General features: G+C 36.6%; 1 protein-coding gene across 5 annotated transcripts; it reads left to right on the top strand.

Moving 5' to 3' along the window:
• The first annotated feature begins 3,237 nt into the window (after positions 1 to 3,237).
• Positions 3,238 to 19,981, top strand: LOC104230033 (E3 ubiquitin ligase PARAQUAT TOLERANCE 3-like). Of its 5 annotated transcripts, none has more exons than XR_711798.2 (16): positions 3,238 to 3,516; positions 4,102 to 4,189; positions 9,718 to 9,778; positions 9,894 to 10,030; positions 14,361 to 14,413; positions 14,499 to 14,568; positions 14,649 to 14,779; positions 14,975 to 15,145; positions 15,232 to 15,525; positions 16,043 to 16,090; positions 16,207 to 16,247; positions 17,227 to 17,314; positions 17,395 to 17,587; positions 17,723 to 17,854; positions 18,913 to 19,582; positions 19,856 to 19,981. XR_711798.2 is itself a non-coding variant. In XM_009782764.2 (15 exons), the coding sequence occupies exons 1-15, from the start codon at positions 3,348 to 3,350 to the stop codon at positions 19,523 to 19,525; spliced, it is 2,289 nt and encodes a 762-aa protein (XP_009781066.1). In that variant the 5' UTR covers positions 3,238 to 3,347; the 3' UTR covers positions 19,526 to 19,770. The 5 variants fall into 5 exon arrangements, 1 of the variants encoding a protein (XP_009781066.1); XR_711797.2 differs by having other exon boundaries at positions 19,772 to 19,981; XR_711796.2 differs by having other exon boundaries at positions 18,913 to 19,620.
• Positions 19,982 to 21,927: the final 1,946 nt, after the last annotated feature.

Raw genomic sequence — 21,927 nt, 5'->3', positions numbered from 1 at the left:
GTGAAGTAGTCTACAAGGTCTGAAAATAAAAATTCCTTCTTCCCTCAACCAATTTTAACAGGAACTACCCAAATTAGTTCTTTAATATCACATACTACAACTTAGTCCCACATGCATGGCCTATTTATAATTTCCACAATATATTTGAACCTTTAACCTCTTATATGAAATCTTGGAAGAAGGACTTACCCGGATGGAGGACAATCAAGTGGTTATCTTCCTTGATTCTTGGAAACTTGGGCAAGATTTGGGTGATTATGAAGTTAGGCTCCTTTTCTCTCTATATGCTCTCAACTCTCTCTAAAATCAGTAGAAAATGACCCCAAATGAAGCCCCAAAGCCTATATATTAAAATGGGGTCGGGTTATAAAAATAGAAAAAATAAGCCTCCGAAATCGGGTCTACGGTCGCATAATGGATCGCAAAATAAGAATGTGGGCCGCAAAATGCATCGCGGAATTGGTGCCCATGACTGGGCTACACTGGTCCAGTTTGCGACCAGATTTACAATCGCAGATCAATTATGCGGACCGCGTCCGCATAATGGTTTTGCGATAGCAGAACTGACACAAGATTGCATTTTTCCAGCCTTTGGTAATTTGATCATAACTTTGTGTAGGAATGTCCAAATGACGAACGATTTGAAACATTTGAAACTAGACTCGAAGACCTTTCATATGATAGGTTGTTCATTACATAAAACCTTATATATATTTAGATATGCTCGTTCAAAATGTGGACTTGTGCAAACTCATTTGGAATTTTAGCCCATTATGAAATTTTCTAACTTGACTTAGACTTAGGTCTCCCATTAGACCCCACATTACTTATTATAAGACTTATACACTTATTTATCGAATCCAATTGATACCCATCATGTTAATAGCACATAAAACATTATAATTAACCTACATGGCACCACAAAATCCTAATTTACTTAACGAAACTTTCTGGGACCTTAGAGTATATCACCTTCAACTTATGCATGTCTATGCCTTACTGACCTATATAGTTATACTAGCATAGAATATTGAATTTAAGATGGTAAGAAATTCTCCATTATTAGGAACAAATAATTATCCATGAAGCAGATTATTAGCCAATTGATCATATTTAAGCTACACTAATTATGACCGTAATAATGTAAACTTAATAATTTAATATTTAGAGGGCAACAAATCTTGAAGTTTGATTACACCTCAATTATATTTTTGTTACTGAATCTATAGTAAGATTTCATTTCACTAAAAAATGGATTTCTTAAATTTTAACTTTGTAATTTTAAAGTATGCGCTCAATATCTTACTACTTACAAGGCTTTACTATTTTGAAGTCTCTATTGCCATATTTTATTTTGAAACTCGTCAAGTAAAATATTCAAATAGATAATATAATAATCAAGAAATTTCAATTCAAAAAGGTTAAATGATATATTTGGTCGTCAGGTGTAGTTGTACCCACTCCTTTCGGCTTAAATATACTCACACACATATACTATATCCGGTTTTCACCATTAACGCTTTTCACTAATACACTTCCTCATTGCTTGCAGGCTCTCTCGTTTGTGTGTTCCTAATGGTATTCACCCATAGAAGGATATATTGTGAAAATATGCTCAATAATTAAATTTTTGTTCCTGCGATTGATTCTTTGTCATATTCTTTACATTTTGATTTAAACTTAATCTTTCAGGCCTTTATTTTTTGGTATATCTGCTTCAACTTATGTATGTCTTGCTGACCTATATAGTAACACTAGCATAGAGTATTGAATTTAAGATGGTAAGAAATTCTCTATTGTTAATAAATTATTATCCATTAAGCGAATTATTGGCCAATTGATCATGTTTATTTCTACACCAATAATGATCGCAATAACGTAAACTTAAGAGTTTAATACTTAGAGGATAACAAATCTTGAAGTTTGATTACACACCAATTATAATTTGGTTATTGAATCTATAGTAAGATTTCACTTTATTCATAAATGGATTGCTAAAATCTAAACAAGAAAGTAAATTGTAACGTCATTTTTTGTAATTTTAAAATATGCGCTCAATATATTACTACTTAAAAGGCATTACTATTTTGGCTCTTCTAGTGTCATATTTTATTTTTAAACTGGTCAGTCAAAATGTTCAAATAGATTATCCTATAACCAAGAAATTACAATTCAAATAAGGTTATTTGAAATATTTGGTCGTGAGGTGTAGTTGTACACACTTTTTCGACTTAGATTTATGCGTACATGCACATAATATATCCAATTTTCACCAATACATTGATGCTTTTTATCAATACGTCTCCTCATCGCCCATAGTCTCTCTCGTTCATGTGTCTCCTCATGGTATATATTCATCCATGGTAGGATATATTACGAACACTTGCTCAACCATTAGATCTTTGTTCCCGCAACGATTCTTTATCATGATATTTATACTTTCATTTAATCTTGATCTATTGGGGCCTTCATTTTGTGGTATATAGACTTTAACGTATGCATGTTTTTCTGATCTATATAGTAACACTAGCCTAGAATATTAAATTTAAGATGGTAAGAAATTCTCCATTGGTAACAAATAACTATTTATTAAGCGTATATTTAAGTAATTGATCACATTTATTTCTACACTAATGATGACCATAAATTCGTAATAATGTACCTTTAATAATTTAATACTTAGAGGATAATAAATCTTGAATTTTGATTACACAACAATTATAGTGTGATTACTGAATCTATAGTAAGATTTCACTTCACTCATATGGAATGCTAAACTCTATTACAAAAAAGGTAAATTTTAATTTTGTAATTTTAAAGTATGCGTTCAATATGTTACTACTTACAAAATTTATTATTTCGTAGCCTTTATTGTCATATCTTATTCTTAAACTCATCTATAAAAAATGTTCTAATCGATAACCGAGAAACTACAATTCAAATAAGGTTATACGAAATATTTGGTCGGCAGGTGCTCTCGCACCCACTCCTTTCGATTTAAATCATATATGTATATGATCAAACACACACTATGCACGCACATATACTATATGCAGTTTTCACCAATACGCTGACGTTTTGGCCCAGGCGAAGCACGCTTTTGATGTGTCCTAGTTGTCGTAATAGTTGTTACACGTAATAGCCATGCCGAGAACACGTGATCCTCCCCTTTCTTCTGAGTCTTAAAACTCTATATAAACCGCTTCAATTAGTTGTATTGTATTTTTACAACTTCCGTTACTTGTTTAGCCAATTAGCCCCCTTCCTGAAGAACCCTCGAATCTCTCTCTCCACATATATATACAGATAGATTTGACAATCGTTTGAATTGGATCTGGTAGAAAACAATGTCAATTCACTTCAAATTCAGGAGCTGTCCAAGCTTCGATTCCGTTGATATAGACGGCCGGCCGTCTATCTCGGTGCGGGAGCTGAGGTTGAAGATCATCCGCCGCAAGAATCTCAACATTTGTCAGGACTTTGATCTCGTTTTCTCTGACGCCCTCTCCGGCCAAGGTCCTTTAATTCTTCTGAATTTTTTTCTTTCTGTTTTTGTTTGAGTCATTAATTAGCCGTTTATTTATTACACTTTATGCGCACGGCTTGGAATTTATTAATTCAGAGATACATAGAGCTATGTATAGATAGTGCCTATATATTCATAGGTTCCTGATTTTTAATGTTTGAAATGTAGTTTTAATTAGTGTGCAACAGAAAGAGAGATTGAGATAGAGAGAGAGCGAGAGAGAGAGATTGCGTGTGTGTGAGAGAGAGTGACGTGTATGTGAGTGTGGCGACATACATGTATTTGAAAATTTAACTTAATTCAGAGATGCGTATATCAACGTGTTTGTGCGCATGTGAAAGCTTACGTTTGGGAATTTTTTGTTGAAATGCATGAGAGAGAGAGAGAGAGAGAGAGAGAGAGAGAGAGAGAGAGAGAGAGAGTAGTTTCCTGAAATTCAGAGTTCTAAGCCAATGCAACGGACAAAAATTCCTTATGCTGAAATGTATGATCAGAGTAATATATATCTATGCGTTCCTATATATGTGTTTGCATGTCTGAAGTTTATCTTAATCTTCTTGTGTTATTCATTGCAGAGTATAATGACGAAAATTTTCAGATTTCGAGTGGGTCAAGTGTAATTGTCAAGAGAGTTCCCGCTGGAACGATCCCTTCAACTACTAAGTGAGTTCTTATTTCTTTGAAATGCAAAATCCCTTTAGGAAATTTTACTAATATATGTCTTATTATTAGGTATTACCTCAATTGAATTAATTTTATAACTAGATTCTTTCGCCTTTTGTTGTGAGAGTGTGATTTTGAGCTTTTCCCTGCAATGACTAATGGATTTGTATTGTATGAGGTAAGATTAGTTTGTGAACTGTATAAAAGAGAATTGATGTTCTTATGGATGGGCTTTGTATTGTTGACTTGGCATTTATTGGTAATTTTTTGAGTTAGAGCACTATGAATGTCGCACAAAATGGACATACAATTATATTAGTTAATAGAAGAGGTGGATGGCATGGAGCCATGGACGGAACTGCTAGATGGCCATGATCTGAAGTGATATGGTATAAAAATGAGTTGTTGCTCGAGTGAAGGTTGGCGCTTTTGAACGCCATTTGCATATGCCCGCATTCAAAGAACCACTGAGGATGCATATGCTGTCTTTTATAATTTTCTTGATATTGGTCGCGATTGATTCTATCTGAGTAGTATCCGGCAATAGTCATGTGATAGTTTTTCTTGATATTTGTTGAGATCGATTATGCATGTGTAGCACTCAGCAATAGTGTATGTGCTATCAGCATATTCGGATGGGCTGCAATTTTGTTCTAGTTGGAAAGGGGTGAAGTGGAAGCCTTGCTATAGTTGTGGTGTTAGCTGGTGCGATCACAAAGGATTGTCTTGAATGGTTAGCGTCCATGCGTAGGCAGTTGAAACCACTCATTAAATGAGGGTGTCGGTTCGAAATCCAAACAGAAAGTTGTATTGCTTTATCAATGATTGCAATGTTGTCAAAGGATTGTTTGAGACGCGCTTAAACCCTAAAATTTGGTTCAAAATAGGCTGTGTGCCTTGCCTTGCTTAAGCGGTAGCCATACCAAGGCGCTAAGGCATGTGCCTCGTCGCCCGTAGGCTGTCTCATAAAAAAGGCTGACTCCGAACAAGAAATATTTCACCTAATTGTAACTTATCCAATTCTTTTGTTTACATAATTGTGGTTTGGGTTTATAGTCATTATTCTTGAACACATTTTCCCTTCAAGTGCACCTTTCTTTATTAGTTCTCGCATTTTATTAATGCTTACCGTTTAGAGCTCCAACTAGCTTCAGTTTTTCTTTCTGTCTTTGATAACACTGAAAAGATAACACTAAATGATCGCAAATCGTGGTGATGTCGTTAAGTCAACGTTTGTGGTTTAAGATCTTGCTGTAACAATGCTTCATTGAGAGCATACTTTTTTGGATAAGGTAAATAATTTTATTAACAATTGGGAAGAACCCCCTGTACAAGCCATATACCAAAAAACAGAGAACAACAACAAAAAACCCAATGACCTCATGAATTCACCAAAATACAGTTCTCAATAAAAGAGACTCAACCCTTTATACAAATAGGGACCTCATGCGTACACCAAAAGGAAACTGAAAACAAAAGACCATTTTGCAACTTCACAAAATCTTGTTCCACCCTTCTATAACTGACATCATTGAGAGCATACTTGAGTTTACGTTTTTACTTTTTCAATAACTACATTTTTGAGATTTAAAATGGATTGGCAAAGGAAATATATTAGAAATATTTATTTTTCATATTCAAATTGGTAATATTTAGTGAAATGGAATTATTTTTTTGTTAAAAAAAAAAATTAGCATAGCATAAAAGTTATCCTGAGCCGAGGTTCTATTGGAAACAACCTCTCTATCCTCACATGGTAGGGGTAAGGTTTGCGTCCACACTACCCTCCCCAGACCCCACGGTGTGGGATAATACTGGGTATGTTATTGTTGTTGTAGCATAGCATAAAACGTATACCATATGTTAAGTACCATAAAATATTTTTCTATTAGCATTGCATACTAATATATACCATACGTTAAAAGGGATTATGCAAGCGAAACCATGTTTTTCTTTTATTAAGCAAAACTTATTTTTTAATAATGGTGGTGTTCGGTCCAACTTGCACATTAAGCTAAACTTTTCCTTCCAAGTTGCATTATCCATACTAAATTGCTAGTATTGCAAAGATGGAATCTGGACGTGATCCTAGGTTCATATTCTTTCACATCACATGATTAGACACAATGGAGGAATTACACATAGAGTTCGGGGAGATTAGGAATCGGTTTTGTTCCTGACGCTGATGCTGACGCCATCTTCATTGGGGACACTACCTTGCAAGGTTGTTTTATTTGTTAGTTCCCAATTAAGCAAGTGCATGTTTCCATTTCTTACTTCAATTAATTGGTAGAGAAAGCAAGATGGGAGCTCTCTAATCTTCAATTTATCTCGTGAAAAGTTGCATCATTTAATACATAATTTGATCTTTGTACTTTTGGATGAGCATTTTGGCGAATTCTTCTGCTTTTCCTGTTAGTATGGCCTAAGTCATTTAATGCCTTTTTGCATGGTCTTAGATACTCTTTGATGTGGTTATGTTACGTAATTATAGACTTGTTGAATTTTAGTACATCTGAAAATACTATTATCAAACTCATTGACAAGTCAATCTATCTTCGCTTAAAACTTAGATCCTATAAAGTATTTTAAGTAGCACAAAAGTACCCAAGGTGTGGCATAGCATTTATTGAAGTGGGCGAAAATCTTGGAGACCAGAGTTCAATTCCAAGCAGCGATCAAAAACTCTAGGCGATTTCTTCCCATTTGCCTAAGTTTTGGTGGCTAGAGTTAGCAGGTACCTTTGCTAGTGGAATGTAGCAGGTACTTCTTGGAATAGTCATGGTGTATGCAAGCTGAGCTAGATACGATCGTTATCAACCAAAACAAATATTTTAAGTAACACAAAGAAGTACCAGATTACCTTGGTGCTGCTTCTTAATAAAAGGTTTACTTTTACTCGATCCAAAGATGTAATAAACTGTTATTTTCTTTTTCAGATTGACAAACCTAATTCATTAGGGTTTAACTTCTAAATTAGCTTACCAAACAACCTTTTAGTGTTTGCTTAAGGATTAATTTGGCAACTCTTTACGTGCTTCTCTTTTTCCCTAATAAATGAGTGTCGTCTTTTTGGTGAAGATAGTTATTTCTTTATGAAAAATAAGGAAAATCTCGATATCCATTATGAGTACAAAAAGCGGAGAATCCTATTCGATAATATGATTTTCTACAACAAGGATCAATCATTAATACCGACAAATAAGTGTTGTTTTATACATTTTCTTGTTGTTCACGTGCTAGATAGGGTTGTTAATTAGCTTTTAGATCCTTCTATGGTCGGAGATTGAATCCAGTAAGGAAATTTTTTATGGTTTGATTATTTCATTTTCTAGAAGCTTTTATGGTTTTCTCTTAAGATTAACGATGCTAAGATTTACCGCCCGAGGCTTTGGTCTAGTGGTAAAAGTGCAGTGCGTGATGTGTGCTAGGTGCATTCACGGGTTTGAACTCAGTCATTGTCAAAAGTCCGGCATTAAGCGGAGAAAGGTAGAGGGACATGCTCATTATCCTCCGAGTTCCTAACAATGCGAATTTCTCGGTTAAAAAAATAAAAATAAATGATTGAATGTACAATAGAGAATTTGCTCCTATGATATCAATGAGGTATCAAGGTATAAATGAGGTCGATAATGAGTATCTAGCATGACGTCGTTAAGAACAATTTTTGTATCTAGGAAATTGCTCATGCTTTTAGACCATTTGGACTTTAGTGTTGTCATTTAGCAAACTAGAAATATATTAATTATACCAATAAAAGTTGGGGTGGAGTGATAAGTACTCATTCATCCTTAACCGGAGCTCTCGGGTTCGAGCCTTGGTTATAGAGTCTCCTTTGTTAGGGAGTTCTTTACCCCTCAATATGGGACTTTCCGGCGCGAATCCGGATTTAGTCGGACCCCAATGCGGTACTGAACATCTGGTAGGAAACCTAAAAAAAATATATTAATTATGAAATGAAGCACCTTGTCAGTTGGAAAAATCCTTTTTTCCTTCTTTATACACATTTAAGGACAAAAGCTTTGCTCTATGAAGGATTTTTATTAAGTTGCTCCATGTTTTTGGGTCCACTATGCTGCTTGATGTTAGTTAAGCCTCTCCTTATGCGTTAGAATCAGGCAGTTGAGGAGAAAAATAGGATAACTATCGGTATACTTTTCGATATCATCACTTTGCTATTACATACTTGCTATTACATACTGAAGTTGGATAGAGGACGTCTATAGGAGAAGAGGGGGATATGTTTTTTGATTAATATCATTCATTGGTAAATCATGCTAAAAACCAAAACCCTTAAACATTTATGAGAGCCACCTTTACTCAATTCCCAAATTGTAATTTTGTTCTTCTTTTCTTAATATACCTTTCCTCCTTCATTTTGACTGCCCCATTTATGGAAACATGCTCCCAAGTCTATTCATTATGATGCAACAATTAGTTCTCCCACATGCAAACTGCCTCCTTGAACATCTAGAAATATTGGCATTTTGAGTAGCAAATTTTTTCACAAATAGAAGTACTTTCGTGGGTGGCTTTATAAGGATTTTAGACAGATTGACTTGTTGGGTGCGTATGAACAAAGCCCCACATGGAAAGTAGAAAAGAAAAAAAAATTACTTATAAGGAATTGGATGTTCTTAATGGTGTGAGGTATTTTGGGAAAACCATGCGGGCAGACCCAAAGTGGACAATGTCACACCATGTTAAGCATATCATTGGGCCATTTTAGCCCGACAATTCGTATCAGAGCCAATGGTTTTGCGGGACTATAGAGATGGCGGAGTGTGGCGTTTGGGCATGGCTTAATGCCTTTGCCCGTCTACGGGGTTTACGATCTTTATCCGTAGCTTTGAAGACACATAGGCTGGGCTTCGGTGACGGTAAATACTCAAGATCATGTGGGTGACACACAATTAATTTCCAAATAATGGAAATGGCTTATGTGGGACTTAGCTCAAGTGGGAGATTGATGAGTGTGTGAACAAAGTCCCACTTGAAAAGTGGAAAAGAAAAAGAAGCTACTTATAAGGAGTTGTATGTTTAATGGCGTGAGGCCTTTTGAGGAAAAACTTGTGGGCTTGCCCAAAGCGGATAATATCACACCATGTTAAGAGTATCTTTGGGCCGTTTTAGTCCAACAATTGAGTTGCCTACGCTTAAATTTAACAAAGTGGAAATATATGGACCTTGACCTGTTTATTGTTGGACGAGTCTCAGCTTGCAGAAGTGTGGTTATATATATATATATTACTTATTAGCTTGAAGCTAGTTGGTGATGTTTCTGGTCTTCACCTTACTTGTGCGACCAACTATTCTATTTGTTTTCCTTTTGTATGTCAAAGTTCTTAAGCCTTGCCTTAGTCGTTGAATGGGGTTCTATATTGTATGGAATGTTTATGGTGTCGGTCACGATTCTTGTGCTTCTCTAACTATGTTGTCTAGATACTGAAGTGCTTTAATAATGATATGTCATTTAAGCTTGTTGCTGCTTTCTGAAGTTTCTCTCATGTGATCTGACATGGTAACAGGCCGCCAATTGGTATAGTGAAGGATTTAGGGCTGAAAGATGCTGATCTTATTTATCATGCAGTAAGTGTGGTTACTGTTTGTACTTGCCGCACCCATGCTACCTATATCATTTTTCCCTTTTAGCTAGTCAACCCCAAAACTTTGTACGTTGCCTCATGGCTTACATATATTACAGAGTGGGCAAGTAGATGTATTTGATGACTTTGGGGCTGACATTTGTCCGGTGGCTGAGGGAACATTTCTCGACAGTGATGTAGGGTTTGGCAATAAGAACTGCTGGGACTTTGAGAAAGAAAACCTTTCTGGTCCAAGGTATATTCTTTCTACCTCTCTTTATCAATTTGGAGTAAGTTTCTCTTCAACAAAAGAGAGTATATTTCTGGTTCATTGAGTAACCTCAGTAAGATTAACTCCCCCTACTCGCACCACCATAAAATGCAGAAAATTTAATAATAATAATAATAAAAAAAAAGTGAAATAGCTTTAAAACCAAGTGCTTTACATATATGCTTCTGTGCAGTATTCAGCTATGCTGCATAAGTAGCTGCTAGTTAGTGGATTACTGATACTTTATACTTAAATAATGTTAAACAAAAGGAAGCAGGGGATAGCTTGTTTAACCAATATGTTACATTGTACTCTCCTTTGTATTTCCTACAAGTATATACTTTTGCTAAATTTATGCTTTTTTATGTGGATACTAGCAGTAGCATGATAGTTTTACCGATACTTCAAGATCTTGATAAAGACCGAAATATATGACAGATATTCTAGGTTCATCAGTTGAGTGAACAAATAGAATGTTTTGTTTTTATTATATTCTTAGGCAGCTTTTGTAAGCTGAAAGTTTGTCCTGGAGGCTTGACGAAGTGGAACCCTTTGCTCCTTAATATTACTGGTATGTATAATGTTGTCTACGCTTATTTTATAGGTTTCTCTTTGTCCATAATATCTTTATTAAACAAAGGAAAGTAAAGGGAAAAAAGTAAAAAAGAAATAGTCGTAACTTCTACCTTTCCTTCTTTAAACTTCATAAATACCTATGTGTGACTCGAGTCAAGTCATATGAGCAACATGTGCATACTTTTGACACCGCTTGGTGTTTCATGATTAATATTTTGACTTATAATAAAAAAGAAAAAAATCTTCTAACCATGCATTCTTGATGTATGGCCCTACAATTGAATTTTTTTCCCTAGTACTTCCGAAAAATATTCTTTATTTTAACAAACTTAAAACTTGCATAGTATAATAGATACAACGGAAAATGGTCAAATATATCCCTCTACTTTCAGATATTGTTTAAACTTACCCTTCATTACACTATCTGGTTGTCTAGGTCCATACCATTATACTTTGGTTAAAAAATACCCCTAATTTTAACAGAATGCCACGTGGCACTTTAGGGTTGAAGAGACTCACCCTAAATTTTAATTAACCCGGATATGTACCCCATAACCCGACCCAGTTACTCCCACTTAAAAGACTCCACCAACGAACTAAGCCCCCCCTCCCCACCCCGAAACTTGATCTCTAAAATTTTTACATCGTTAAACCTATTTATCTAATCCTAACATCAGCTGATTCTGTGAGTTTTGTGGAAAGTATGCGGTGAAGAGAAAAACTGTGGGTATTTGTGGCTAGCCTTCGGGGCTGAGGGAGCAAACCGAGATTTAGAGCAACCATCAGCCTTTCTTTGTATTTGCTTATGATGTGTCTATGGAATTTTGAAATCAGATCCATTTTTCAATTTTAAGACCATTTTTATGTTTGTGAACGCTCACAATTAGTCGTTAGCTACTTTTAGGAAACTAAGTCTATTCTGATAATGTTATTGCTTCATATGGTTTTTTGCTTTTCAAAAAAAAAAAAATCTAATCCTAACATCGCTGCACAGTCCACTTCGACGACCGCAGCTCTACTGTCGGAGTCACTAATATGCCGAAGATGGTAAACTACCCTGAAAGATCCCCATTCTCTAATTCCCTTGCTTTCTAGCTACAACTTTGATGGAAAACAATATCTGAAATGGGGTGTTCAAGAAAAAAATAAGAATCCAATATTTTTCGGCTCCAGAAAATGGCCATCCATTCAAGACCATCAAGTTACTACAAAACTTTTAGGCTCAGATTTTGCTGTTCTATAAACTATCTTCAAATTTACAACGAAATTCCTTTTTCTAGCATACAATTTAGAGGCTTTATTTTGAATACAAAGAAAAAAGATAGTCTTGGAATTTGGGGTGAAGATGACAATGGAGCAGTGAGGTAATGGGTGAAGAAGATTATGAAAGCTTGAAATAGTTTTCTTTTTCTTTTTCCTTATCTCAAAGTTAGGGAAAATGGGTTATGGGTAAAAAATTTGGAGGCGGGTCAGGTATTAAACTTTGGAGTGAGTCTTTTTAATTTTGAAGTACCACATGGCATTCAATCAAATTAGGGATATTTTTGAACCAAAGTATAACGGTAGGGACCTGGACAACCAGATAGTGTAACGGAGGGTAAGTTTTAACAATACTTGAAAGTAGAGGGATATATTTGACCCTTTTCTGTAGATACAATGACTCGTCGATCAAAGAAAATGGCAGATACCATGATTTAATATTCTCTAGTAAATTCGAATTTTGTTTCATACTTTTGATAATGGTAAAAAAGCGATTGAAACAATGTATTTTTTTGTCCAAATCATTGTCTTTCTATATATCGTTTATTAGCAATTTGAGTGACTCAATTTTTAGAGAAGTATGTTTTTAAGGATCTTTTCTTAGTAGTTGTACTATTTAAGCCATTTGAATTTTTTTAGTGTCTCACATCAGTGTGGGAGGTGATTATTTGCCTCTCTATATGATCTTGGGAAATCATCACCTCATGAATTAGCTTTTTGGGGTTGAGTTGCGCACTTGCGCCTAAGGTTCATTTCTTCTCATCCCTTGAATGAGGCTTAAGGTCCATTTCTTATCATCCATTATATTGTTTGATCTCAAAAATAATTAGAAGTCAAAACTAACATTTCTAGTGAAGTGTTGGGTAGTATATTGATGTAAAACCTACTTAATCCTAGCAAGTTTTGTTTTAAAGACCTTTTCCTATTCCGTAAAAGGAAGTGATATAGTACCTGCCCAATGCTTAAGATTCTGAACTTTCTCTTTTGGGTAAGTAAATGAGATTTTATTGGACCCAAAAATAAATTCTCTAGTATAGAAAAGTGTACAGATAAAATAGGAACTAGGTAAAGATGTTTCTATCTGCAAGTAACATTTGATTTGCCCTTAAGGTTTTTGTTTATGGTTTAGTGGTAAGAGGGCAACGCGTCATGTGTGGGTTATGCACATGTCAACAAGTTTGGACCACGCCACAGATAAAAGGTTTGTATTTAAGTGGAGAATGATAGAGGGAGTGGCCCACACCATTACAGTCCCCCAAAGTTCTCTCTTTCGGTCTTTCCGCATTGTTCATCATATTCTGATGTCCTTGCTACACGCCATAATAATTCTTTTGGGCAGTACACTGTAGAGGTGTAATTACGCATGTGGTGTTCCGCCTCCCTTCTTCCTTTATTCGTTCTCCTGTATCTAAATTCTTATTTTTTGAGGGCCTGCATACCTAATTTTTCAGTCGCAGATGGGTTAGGGACTTGGTTCTTAGGCTCCTGCATTTGTATGCAATTTATATCTCTGCCTAGTCTGTCTTTATTTGTGTGAAAATATGATAACAAATTGCATAGAATGTCGGGCCATAATATATATTTGGTTGCTCCTTGACTCTAGCGCTGGTCACTCTCTTACTCTTTTTTTTTTTTTTGGGGGGGGGGGGGGTAAAGGTGGCTTCTGGGCCATTCTGTGTACAGCTTGGTCAATTCACTAGGTATGTGTCAGTAAAGGTACCTTTCTCGGTAACTTTGGCTTAAAGCTCAAGTAGATGGGGAATGTGCACCTTCTCTTGCTTCTGCTGATATTAAATCTTGGTTCCAAAGGTTGTATCACTAAAAATGCATTTCCCTTGGTTATGCCAAACCATGCAAATGCACAACCTTTCTCATTCCCTTCTGATTTGTGATACATGGTGTTAATTTCAAGCGTTGACTGTTTCTCTAATTCCTCATCCTTCTTGCTTCTGCCTTAAATTCTCATTTCAATTGCAATCATGTCAATGGGACCATGTGATCTTTTTATTTTTATTTTTTGCATGAAACATGTCTGGTGTAATTAATGTGATACTCCATTTTTGGATTATCACGGGTCATCCCTCAGTCAGGGAAGCCAATGACAGCTGGTTTTTGTGGAAAGTTGATAAGGCCAGTAGAAGGATATGGAAAATGATCCCAGCACCTATTTCTTGGTGTATCTGGACAGAGAGAAATCGCAGATGTTTTGATGGTGTCTCAACTCCAGCATGTTTTCTCAAGGCTAGATGTTTAGTTAGTTTTTTTAGTTGGAACTACATGACCCCTGTAACTAGCATTGACTATTTTTTGAGCTTTGTTAGCTCCCTGATCCTATCCTAGCATAGTTTTTTTGTATTAGCAGAGCTAACAGTCATCTCTCTTTGTACCCTTTGTTTCCTTATGTAGCTTCTTGATGCCTTTTTAATGATAACACCTTAATTCATAAAAAAGGAATTAATGCGATTCTCCTTTCGTCCAGGTTTCAGAATCAAAAGCTTGATTCAAGTGACCTAAGTCAAGCTATCCAAAGAGGTTGGTCTTAGTGTTATGTATATCTTAGAAGGTGATTTTCTTTTATTTATTTTTTAAAAAAAAAAATTGGTTGAATTTGTCTCAGGTTCTAATCAAAGCAAGAATGATGCAAAATTACCTGAACCAAAAACTGGAGATGTGGCAACATTGCAAAAGTATTGTGTTCTCTACCTTCTATTTTAGTCATTCATTTAGCCCATAAGCACGGCTGATGTTTGTTGTCTTATGAATGAAGGGTGGTAAACCCCAATATTCCAGCATTGCCCAATTGTAATTTGCCAGCAGAACTGAAATGCCCTCTCTGCAACACCTTTTTTAAGGATGCTGTGATGATACCTTGTTGCCAGCACAGTTTTTGTGAGAAATGTGAGTAGTATCTGCATTATTGAGCAATTTCATCGATTCATCTGTCCCTGCTTCGATCATGCATTTGTTTCTTTTGAAATGTGCGCATTTTCATCACCTTTGCGATTTGCCTTTTTTTATCATTTAAGCATCTTCTGTTCTTGGATATATATTCATCATTGAGAATATACTTCTAATTTTTCTGGGTATCTGTAGGCATTCGTCTAGTTCTTCTTGAAAAGGCGATGTGCCCAAAATGCCTTTCTAGTAGATGTAAAGTGGAAAATCTGCTACCAAATTTATCTCTCAGGCAAGCGATTGAGCATTTTCTTGAATCTCAGATGGTTGTCACTGGGTCAGAAAATGCTTTACGCAAATATGCCCCAGGTGAAAATGATTGCTATATGAGAAATTTGAATCTTGAAAAGAGACTGCTAGTGAATGAGGGCTGACTGACCTGCTTCTCAATGCAGATGGTGAATCTGGAATTCAGATGAAGGATGTTTCCTGTGCGGTTACTGTTGTACAACGGGAACCAGAGATGCCTCATTCACCCTCAGCTACTGGAAAAGGATCCAATCAAGTAATGGCAGAATCTTTTTATGACTCACTTATTCGGAAGAATTCAAGGACAATGCAACAAATGGATGGAGGAAGAGGTCGATATGCTAATCATTGGAACTTTCCAAGTGTACCTGATGACCCAGAAGATCGTCAGGGTGAAAGCAAGCCTCTTAATTTGCTTCATTCACATGTTCAGGATGAAGGTATTAGCTCATAACTGACTAGTTTTTGTAGCTATTTCTTCTGCATATGAAATGTTCATATGGCTCTTTTAAATGGTGAACATCTCAATATCCAATGTCCCCTGTCCCCACTTCACAATGAAAGAAAAGCAAAGTCAATTTTGGTTTGTAATCTTTACTCAAGAAAAATCTGATTTTCTTTTCCAATCACTATCTTACATAGATTTGAGCTTCAATGTTATTGTACTCATTGTCGTATCCTTTTAGCTGGTTTTGTTTAGTAACTTTTTGCATTGCTCTAGAGCATTGGATGTTTTAGGTTTTCGTCCCCACCTACTATGTTGTGATAAAAAAATGTAAAAAGGAAATAAGCACGGTTCAAATTGATTGTCTTTTGACTAAAACAAGTTGTATCACTGCATGCAGTAAAAGGTTGAGATTTGTTTTACTTTTAAAGTCCCTATATTTTCTTTGTCTCCTGGCTTATTGCTCCGTATAGTGGTTTTGATGTACTTACTTGCGGACTATTTGATTACAGCTGATTCTTCCATCAAGAAGAATAAAGGCCAGTGGTGTGACACAAGAGGTAGGGTTTACTGGTGGTACTGGCATTCTGAATTTCGTTCTGGATCTTTTGCTATCTTAATGCTGATTTTTTCTCATTAGTAACAAATCTTTTGTTGCTTATATGTCTTAATGCAGGCGGGGACGTGAATTTTCTGCCTGCTGGTAGAGTTAAAAAGGTATTATGCAACTTTTATCAAGTATAATTAGCTACTGATTTATGGTATTTTCATGTGGACATGTGTGCTAACCATTATAAAACTATAACAGCTGAAGCTTTTCTGTATCTTATCTTGGGTTCTTGCTTCCATTTTTCTTTGATTTTAAGATGAAATTGACCTATATGCTTTAAAGAGGGGCTAGTCTTACTTCAAGCTGAGCATGGTCAGTGATTTTTAGGCTTAATTTTGAGTTATTTGTAATGCCTTCACAAACATCCACCCATGTTTTGCGTATAAATGCATGTTCTTTCTTGATATCTTCATTTACTTTCTACTTGGCTATAAAAAAGGGCAGCCCGGTGCACTAAGCTCTCGCTATGCGCGGGTCCGGGGAAGGGCCGGACCACAAAGGTCTATTGTATGCAGCCTTACCCTGCATTTCTGCAAGAGGTTGTTTCCACGGCTCGAGCCCGTTACCTCCTGGTCACATGGCAACAACTTTGTTAGTTACGCTAAGGCTCCCCGCACTTTCGACTTGGCTATGTTAAGCTTTATTGGATGAAGTGTATTTACTTTGCTGGTGTTACTTTAACTTTTGCCTTTTCGCTTATTTAAAAAAGAAGCATGTTCTTATTAGTGATTTGTGGATCCCGAGTCCGGACATTTTTCTACTTTTGCCTTCTTACTGGAAAAAAAGGTAAAACTATCGTCCTTGCTGTTACTTCTAACATCTGGTTCTAGAATCAAGAAACATTTCTACTTTTTTTTTTCCTGTGGCTTGAAACTAATTTGTATTAAAATACATTGTTCCTGATATCCTGGCAATGTTGAAGTTATACAACATTTTTGGTTTAATTGATCAGTTATAGCCAGAGAAAGATATTTAATCATTATGTACTAATTGGGAAAGAAAAATGATTGTTTAATTAGTCATGCTGCTTTGTAGTGTAGGGCCTGTAGGCATATACTGATGATAGTTTATCTTAATTGATCTTAGGACCGTAACTGTTACATGTGTGGTTCTCCTGATCATCTCATCAGAGACTGCGCTTTTGCTTCCAATCCAAATCCGATGCTTCAGACAGGTATGCCCATTGTTTGTTTAATTCACATCATATGCAATACGATGTCTGAAATCTTTTTGCTGTGGTTGTGCTTGAATCAGGAAATCCCATGCTTACGGGTGGGTTTCCTGGCTATCCATCACCTTACTGGAATAGCAATACTTTTTCCACATTGAGGCCATTTGCAAATATGTATGGTAATGCCGGAAATGCTCCATATGCTTATATGGTTCCTCCAACACCTTTTACTGCTCCATATATGCGATCAATGCATGGTGGCGTGCCTTTACCTGGGTAAGTAGTTCTTTAGGTGGATGTGTTTGATGAACTTTTGTAGCTCAAAGGTTGCTTCTTGTCATTTATCTAAATGAATGTCCTATATCCTTTTAAGATCCAAATGAGTTTTAAGACCTTGGAAACTTTTTGCAGAGGAATCATGAGAATGGGTGGTATGGCACTTCCAGCTGGAAACAGGGATGATCTGCCATTGAACCAATATGAGTACATGGGCTTCCAGCTTGCGGAAGATAAATGCAGAATTCAGAATGAAAAACTGGGAAGGTAAGTTTGCTACATAAATCAGTCGTAGAGTGTGATTGGCACAGGTTTATTTCGCTCTTTCAATATCTAAAACAGGAAGTAGCCTTCCAACTTTTATATGTCATAGATTGCTCTTGGATCTTAGCTAGACGTAAGGCATTATTTGGAGTGGATATGATTCGGTTTGTCATCTTTAGCTAAATGGTTAAATCAGTCCCGTTGTTCCTCTCCCTCGCGATCCTCTCAAATTCTGAATTATCACATCTCAAAGGGTTGCTGATTAGTCGTAGCATGCATAGTTTTCCTTTTGTCACATGATCACTTAAACACTTATTACAAGCAAGTAGCAACAATGGGACCATCTGAACAATATGTTTTGCGAATATATGTTATGTCTCTTAGTACTTTGACGTATCATTTGTTTTCTGGAATTGCTGATTTCAAGATTACTGTAGAATATCGATCAGTCAATTATCTCTCTCCTTTGATTGCTCCCAAGTATCTCCCTTATTTTTGCTGGCTAAGGCTCCGTCCAGTCTTCTAAAATCCAATGATTTGTTTGTCATCTTGTCAGATTTTACAGTTAAAAGCAGGTTTGACAAAGGCCAACTATACAATTTAAAAACGTTGCTACTTTCCAAAATTAGATTTTTCAACCTTGACAAATTCACTCCGCATTTCAATGTCATAAAATATTGAATTCATTAACATCAGTCCTCGTGTCCGACTCTTGATGCTTTCCTGCTGAAGTAAAAAAGTGCATTCTTTCCCTTCGAAGTATGGTCAAACAGGGTTCTTCTTGACCACTTTAATCTTATGTATCCAAATATTCTAGTGCTTTCCCTTTGAAGAATTTTGCTATTTCCTTTGTGCTTCTCTGGAATAAGCTGAGAATTTAGAACACATAATAGTACTGAGTTTCATTTCAGTACGTGTCATACTTCTTTTGCCTTTATCCTGCCTCCATCCTCTCATCTTTGATCCTTCTATAGTTTTATACTTTTCTTTTAATTTGCTTTCTTTTTCATGTAGCAATTGTCTGATTGAACTATATTTTAATTAACACTATCATTGTACAGTGGGCAACATTGTCAGGCTGAGTCTAACTTAAAGGAGCATTACCCAAAAAATGATCGAGAAGCATCAGGAAAGTTCCATAAGGAGAGGGAACCAAGTACAAGTTGTTCTGGGGACAGCTTTGTTCGAAGAACACGGAGAAAGCACCTCCATGTTGAGAAAAGAAGGGAGAGAAGTCCTCGTTCCTCATCTGCTAGTAGAGATAAGGTGCCTCGTCACTCTGACAGGTCCAATTCTGTCACTGATGGTTTTCCTAGTAGTTCTGGTAAGCGAAGGAGAGAAAGTCATCAACACCATAATCGGGACTCAAGAAAGCGCCATGAGTGTGATTCTACTTTGGATCACTATCAAGCCTCTGATCGTAAACACAGAGTCGATTCTCATGTAAGAGAATCTCATCAGAAGCATCACCCAAGTTCTGCACTAGAACCTAGTTCACCTGTGCACCAGAAAGCACGATTCAAAGAAAGGGGTTCTGGGCATGATCCAAAGTACTCTAGGTCCCATGCAAGAGACTCCAGCGATGAGGTACATGACAACAAGAGACGGAGAAGCAGCGGCTCCTTTGAAGATTACCGAGACGATTATTATCACAAGCGAAACAGAGTTCATTGAGGGTAATGAACATGACTCATGTGGTAAACTTGTAAATGAAGTTGCGCTCAAATCAGTGTAGGTGATCAACCAGGTTCCTGTTTCCTTTCAAATAGGTACTTTGTATTAACTTGGTTTTGTTGTCGCTTTGGTATATGGTCTTTTATATCCCTATAGATGATGGAAATATATAGGTCCCTACAACTTATAAAATACATAGGTATTTTAGGATCTAATTTACAATATCTGTTGGCTTTGTTGGTACAGATCTGTAGAATGGTCGGCTTTTGGACAGTAACATCATGACTAACCTTTGTTCATATTCCTAACTAATCCTCTTCACTTCTTTAGTGTGAGGTCTGGATGCTAGACAAAGGTTTTAACCAGAAGCCATCTGGTTACAAATAGTATTTTGGATCATTTTATATGCTGCCCAACAATCCTTTTGGACAAAGGTATGGAAGCTGATTTGAGGTATGTTCTCTGTCTTGAATTTGGAATAGGTTTGTTAATGCTTGCTGCAGGTAAGTTCTCAACCCCTTTCACTGGATCTGGGACAAGTTCCTCTTCGAGTCCTATTCACTTAATTTGGTCCACCTACCAATTCCTTTTACCTACCAACTAAATCTATCAAATAAAATAATAATTGCTACGTTACCCGTCAATATAATCTATGACTACTATGATAACATAACTTACGATAAAGTTATACCGCGATATGTTGTAAGGTTATACCGCGATATGTTGGTGAGATGCGTATATATTCAAACAATAGACGAACAAGCACTTGTGGAACCTTCCGTGGTTCACTGCGCCTGATGAGTTCTAACTTAAGATCTTGTATCATGGTACCCCAAGTGGGCCTCTCTTATATTGCACGGTGGTAAAAGTGTGGTCTGGCATTACCTGGAACATGAGGAAATTCCTCTGACAATTCCTGGACGAGAACCTACGGGATCGCCTTCGATTTCTTAATGAAAGCTCCCAATATATTTATTTGATAGTAAAGAAATGATAAATTCTAATTAAACATAAATCTTAGGATGGCAGTGGTGTGACCATGTTCAGACCCGTATTAGATGATGTCAGGATGTATGCTGTCTGACACAATCTCCATGGTTTTTACGGATGTCTATGAAAGTGTGGTTTGTCGACAACAGCATACATTATAGTCGCGCTCGATAAGTTTTCACGTATATTGCTTATGCGGTTCATCACAACAGTATTCGCTATCAAAGTATTTTAGGAGAGTTCTGTTTGAGGTAGGTTGAGACCACAGATCAATCGGGATGAAAACGTAATCACATCTAGTATTTACATCAACCTAGTCCTAATGTGACATGTTCTTACATGCACATTTACAAAGATATACCCCAGTTTATTGTTTAACCATTATAAATTACTAAGTTTTGTGCAAGTATCGGGTGCTTATGTTTTTTGCCTAATGTCGCTAGGTACAGTATGTGCCATATGGTACATGAATCAGAAAGGGGAGGATTTACTTGTGTGATTTATCTGCCATATAGCAGGCACTTTATTGCATAGTTAATTAGATTGATTAATACACACTTGCTCAACAGAGTAGTAGCTGAACTGTTGCTTGCTTCCAAGCCATGCATTATCCTTATTACTTCTTGAAACACTTTCCTCGCCGTCTGTCCCTCCAGAAACACACTCCCCCCTCCCCCCACCCCCCTCCCACGCGCTCAAAAGAAAGATAACGGGCTCACTCGTTTTGTTTTCTTTGTGTTCTTCGGAAAATGCAAAGGAATTGGTGAGCGTCAAGGTTGCACTGACAATACGTCATGCTTCATTAGTGCCTTCATCCTCCCCCCACACTACACACACGCACCAAAAAGTAAATCAGGAGAAGGGGAGGGCCGAAAAGAAAAAGGACCGAGCTCTTTCATCATTTCATAATTCCTTCAAAGAAAATTTTGTGAACTGGGAGAAACACTCCTACAGTAATTTTCTCAACGTAGGATTGCTGATGGGCTCTTCAAAATAGTTGCACTCGACCTTATTGGGATGTACTTTATGCGGGCAGTTGTGAATCGGTCTCTTACCATGCAGATTCTTCTTTTAGCCAATAACTATTGGTGTTGTGTATTAAGCATCAGTTATTTGGCCTGATCTAATTGTAGGGATTCTTGCAACTTTAAGCCTAGAGCTTTTAAGAGGATGAATTTGATTTTGGCTTAGTACGAAATTGGCTTGAGATGAACAGGTCATGCCCTGACCTCTAAAGTTGCTTGGGTAAAACTCGGTTGGTTCAGTTAGGGTTGAGTAACAGTTAATAACGCAACCTGCGCATTACCAATTCAAGTCAAACTAACGGAGAATTCCATCTACTTCTTGACGGTTGTTTTGGGGCAAGTGTATTAGGGTGCTATTTAGAGATTGGCGGCATTTATTTTGTCGTG

This window comes from Nicotiana sylvestris, chromosome 8, assembly GCF_000393655.2.
Source record: "Nicotiana sylvestris chromosome 8, ASM39365v2, whole genome shotgun sequence".
NCBI classification, from domain to species: Eukaryota; Viridiplantae; Streptophyta; class Magnoliopsida; order Solanales; family Solanaceae; genus Nicotiana; species Nicotiana sylvestris.
Note: the sequence above shows the minus strand (reverse complement) of the source record. Positions and strands in the feature narration are given on the sequence as shown.

Excerpts from the sequence above, each read along its gene's own strand:
- LOC104230033 (XM_009782764.2), top strand. The coding sequence starts at position 3,348 with ATGTCAATTCACTTCAAATTCAGGAGCTGTCCAAGCTTCGATTCCGTT. Across the intron at positions 9,779-9,893 it reads CTGATCTTATTTATCATGCA|AGTGGGCAAGTAGATGTATT; the intron begins GTAAGTGTGGTT and ends CATATATTACAG. Across the intron at positions 14,414-14,498 it reads AAGTCAAGCTATCCAAAGAG|GTTCTAATCAAAGCAAGAAT; the intron begins GTTGGTCTTAGT and ends AATTTGTCTCAG.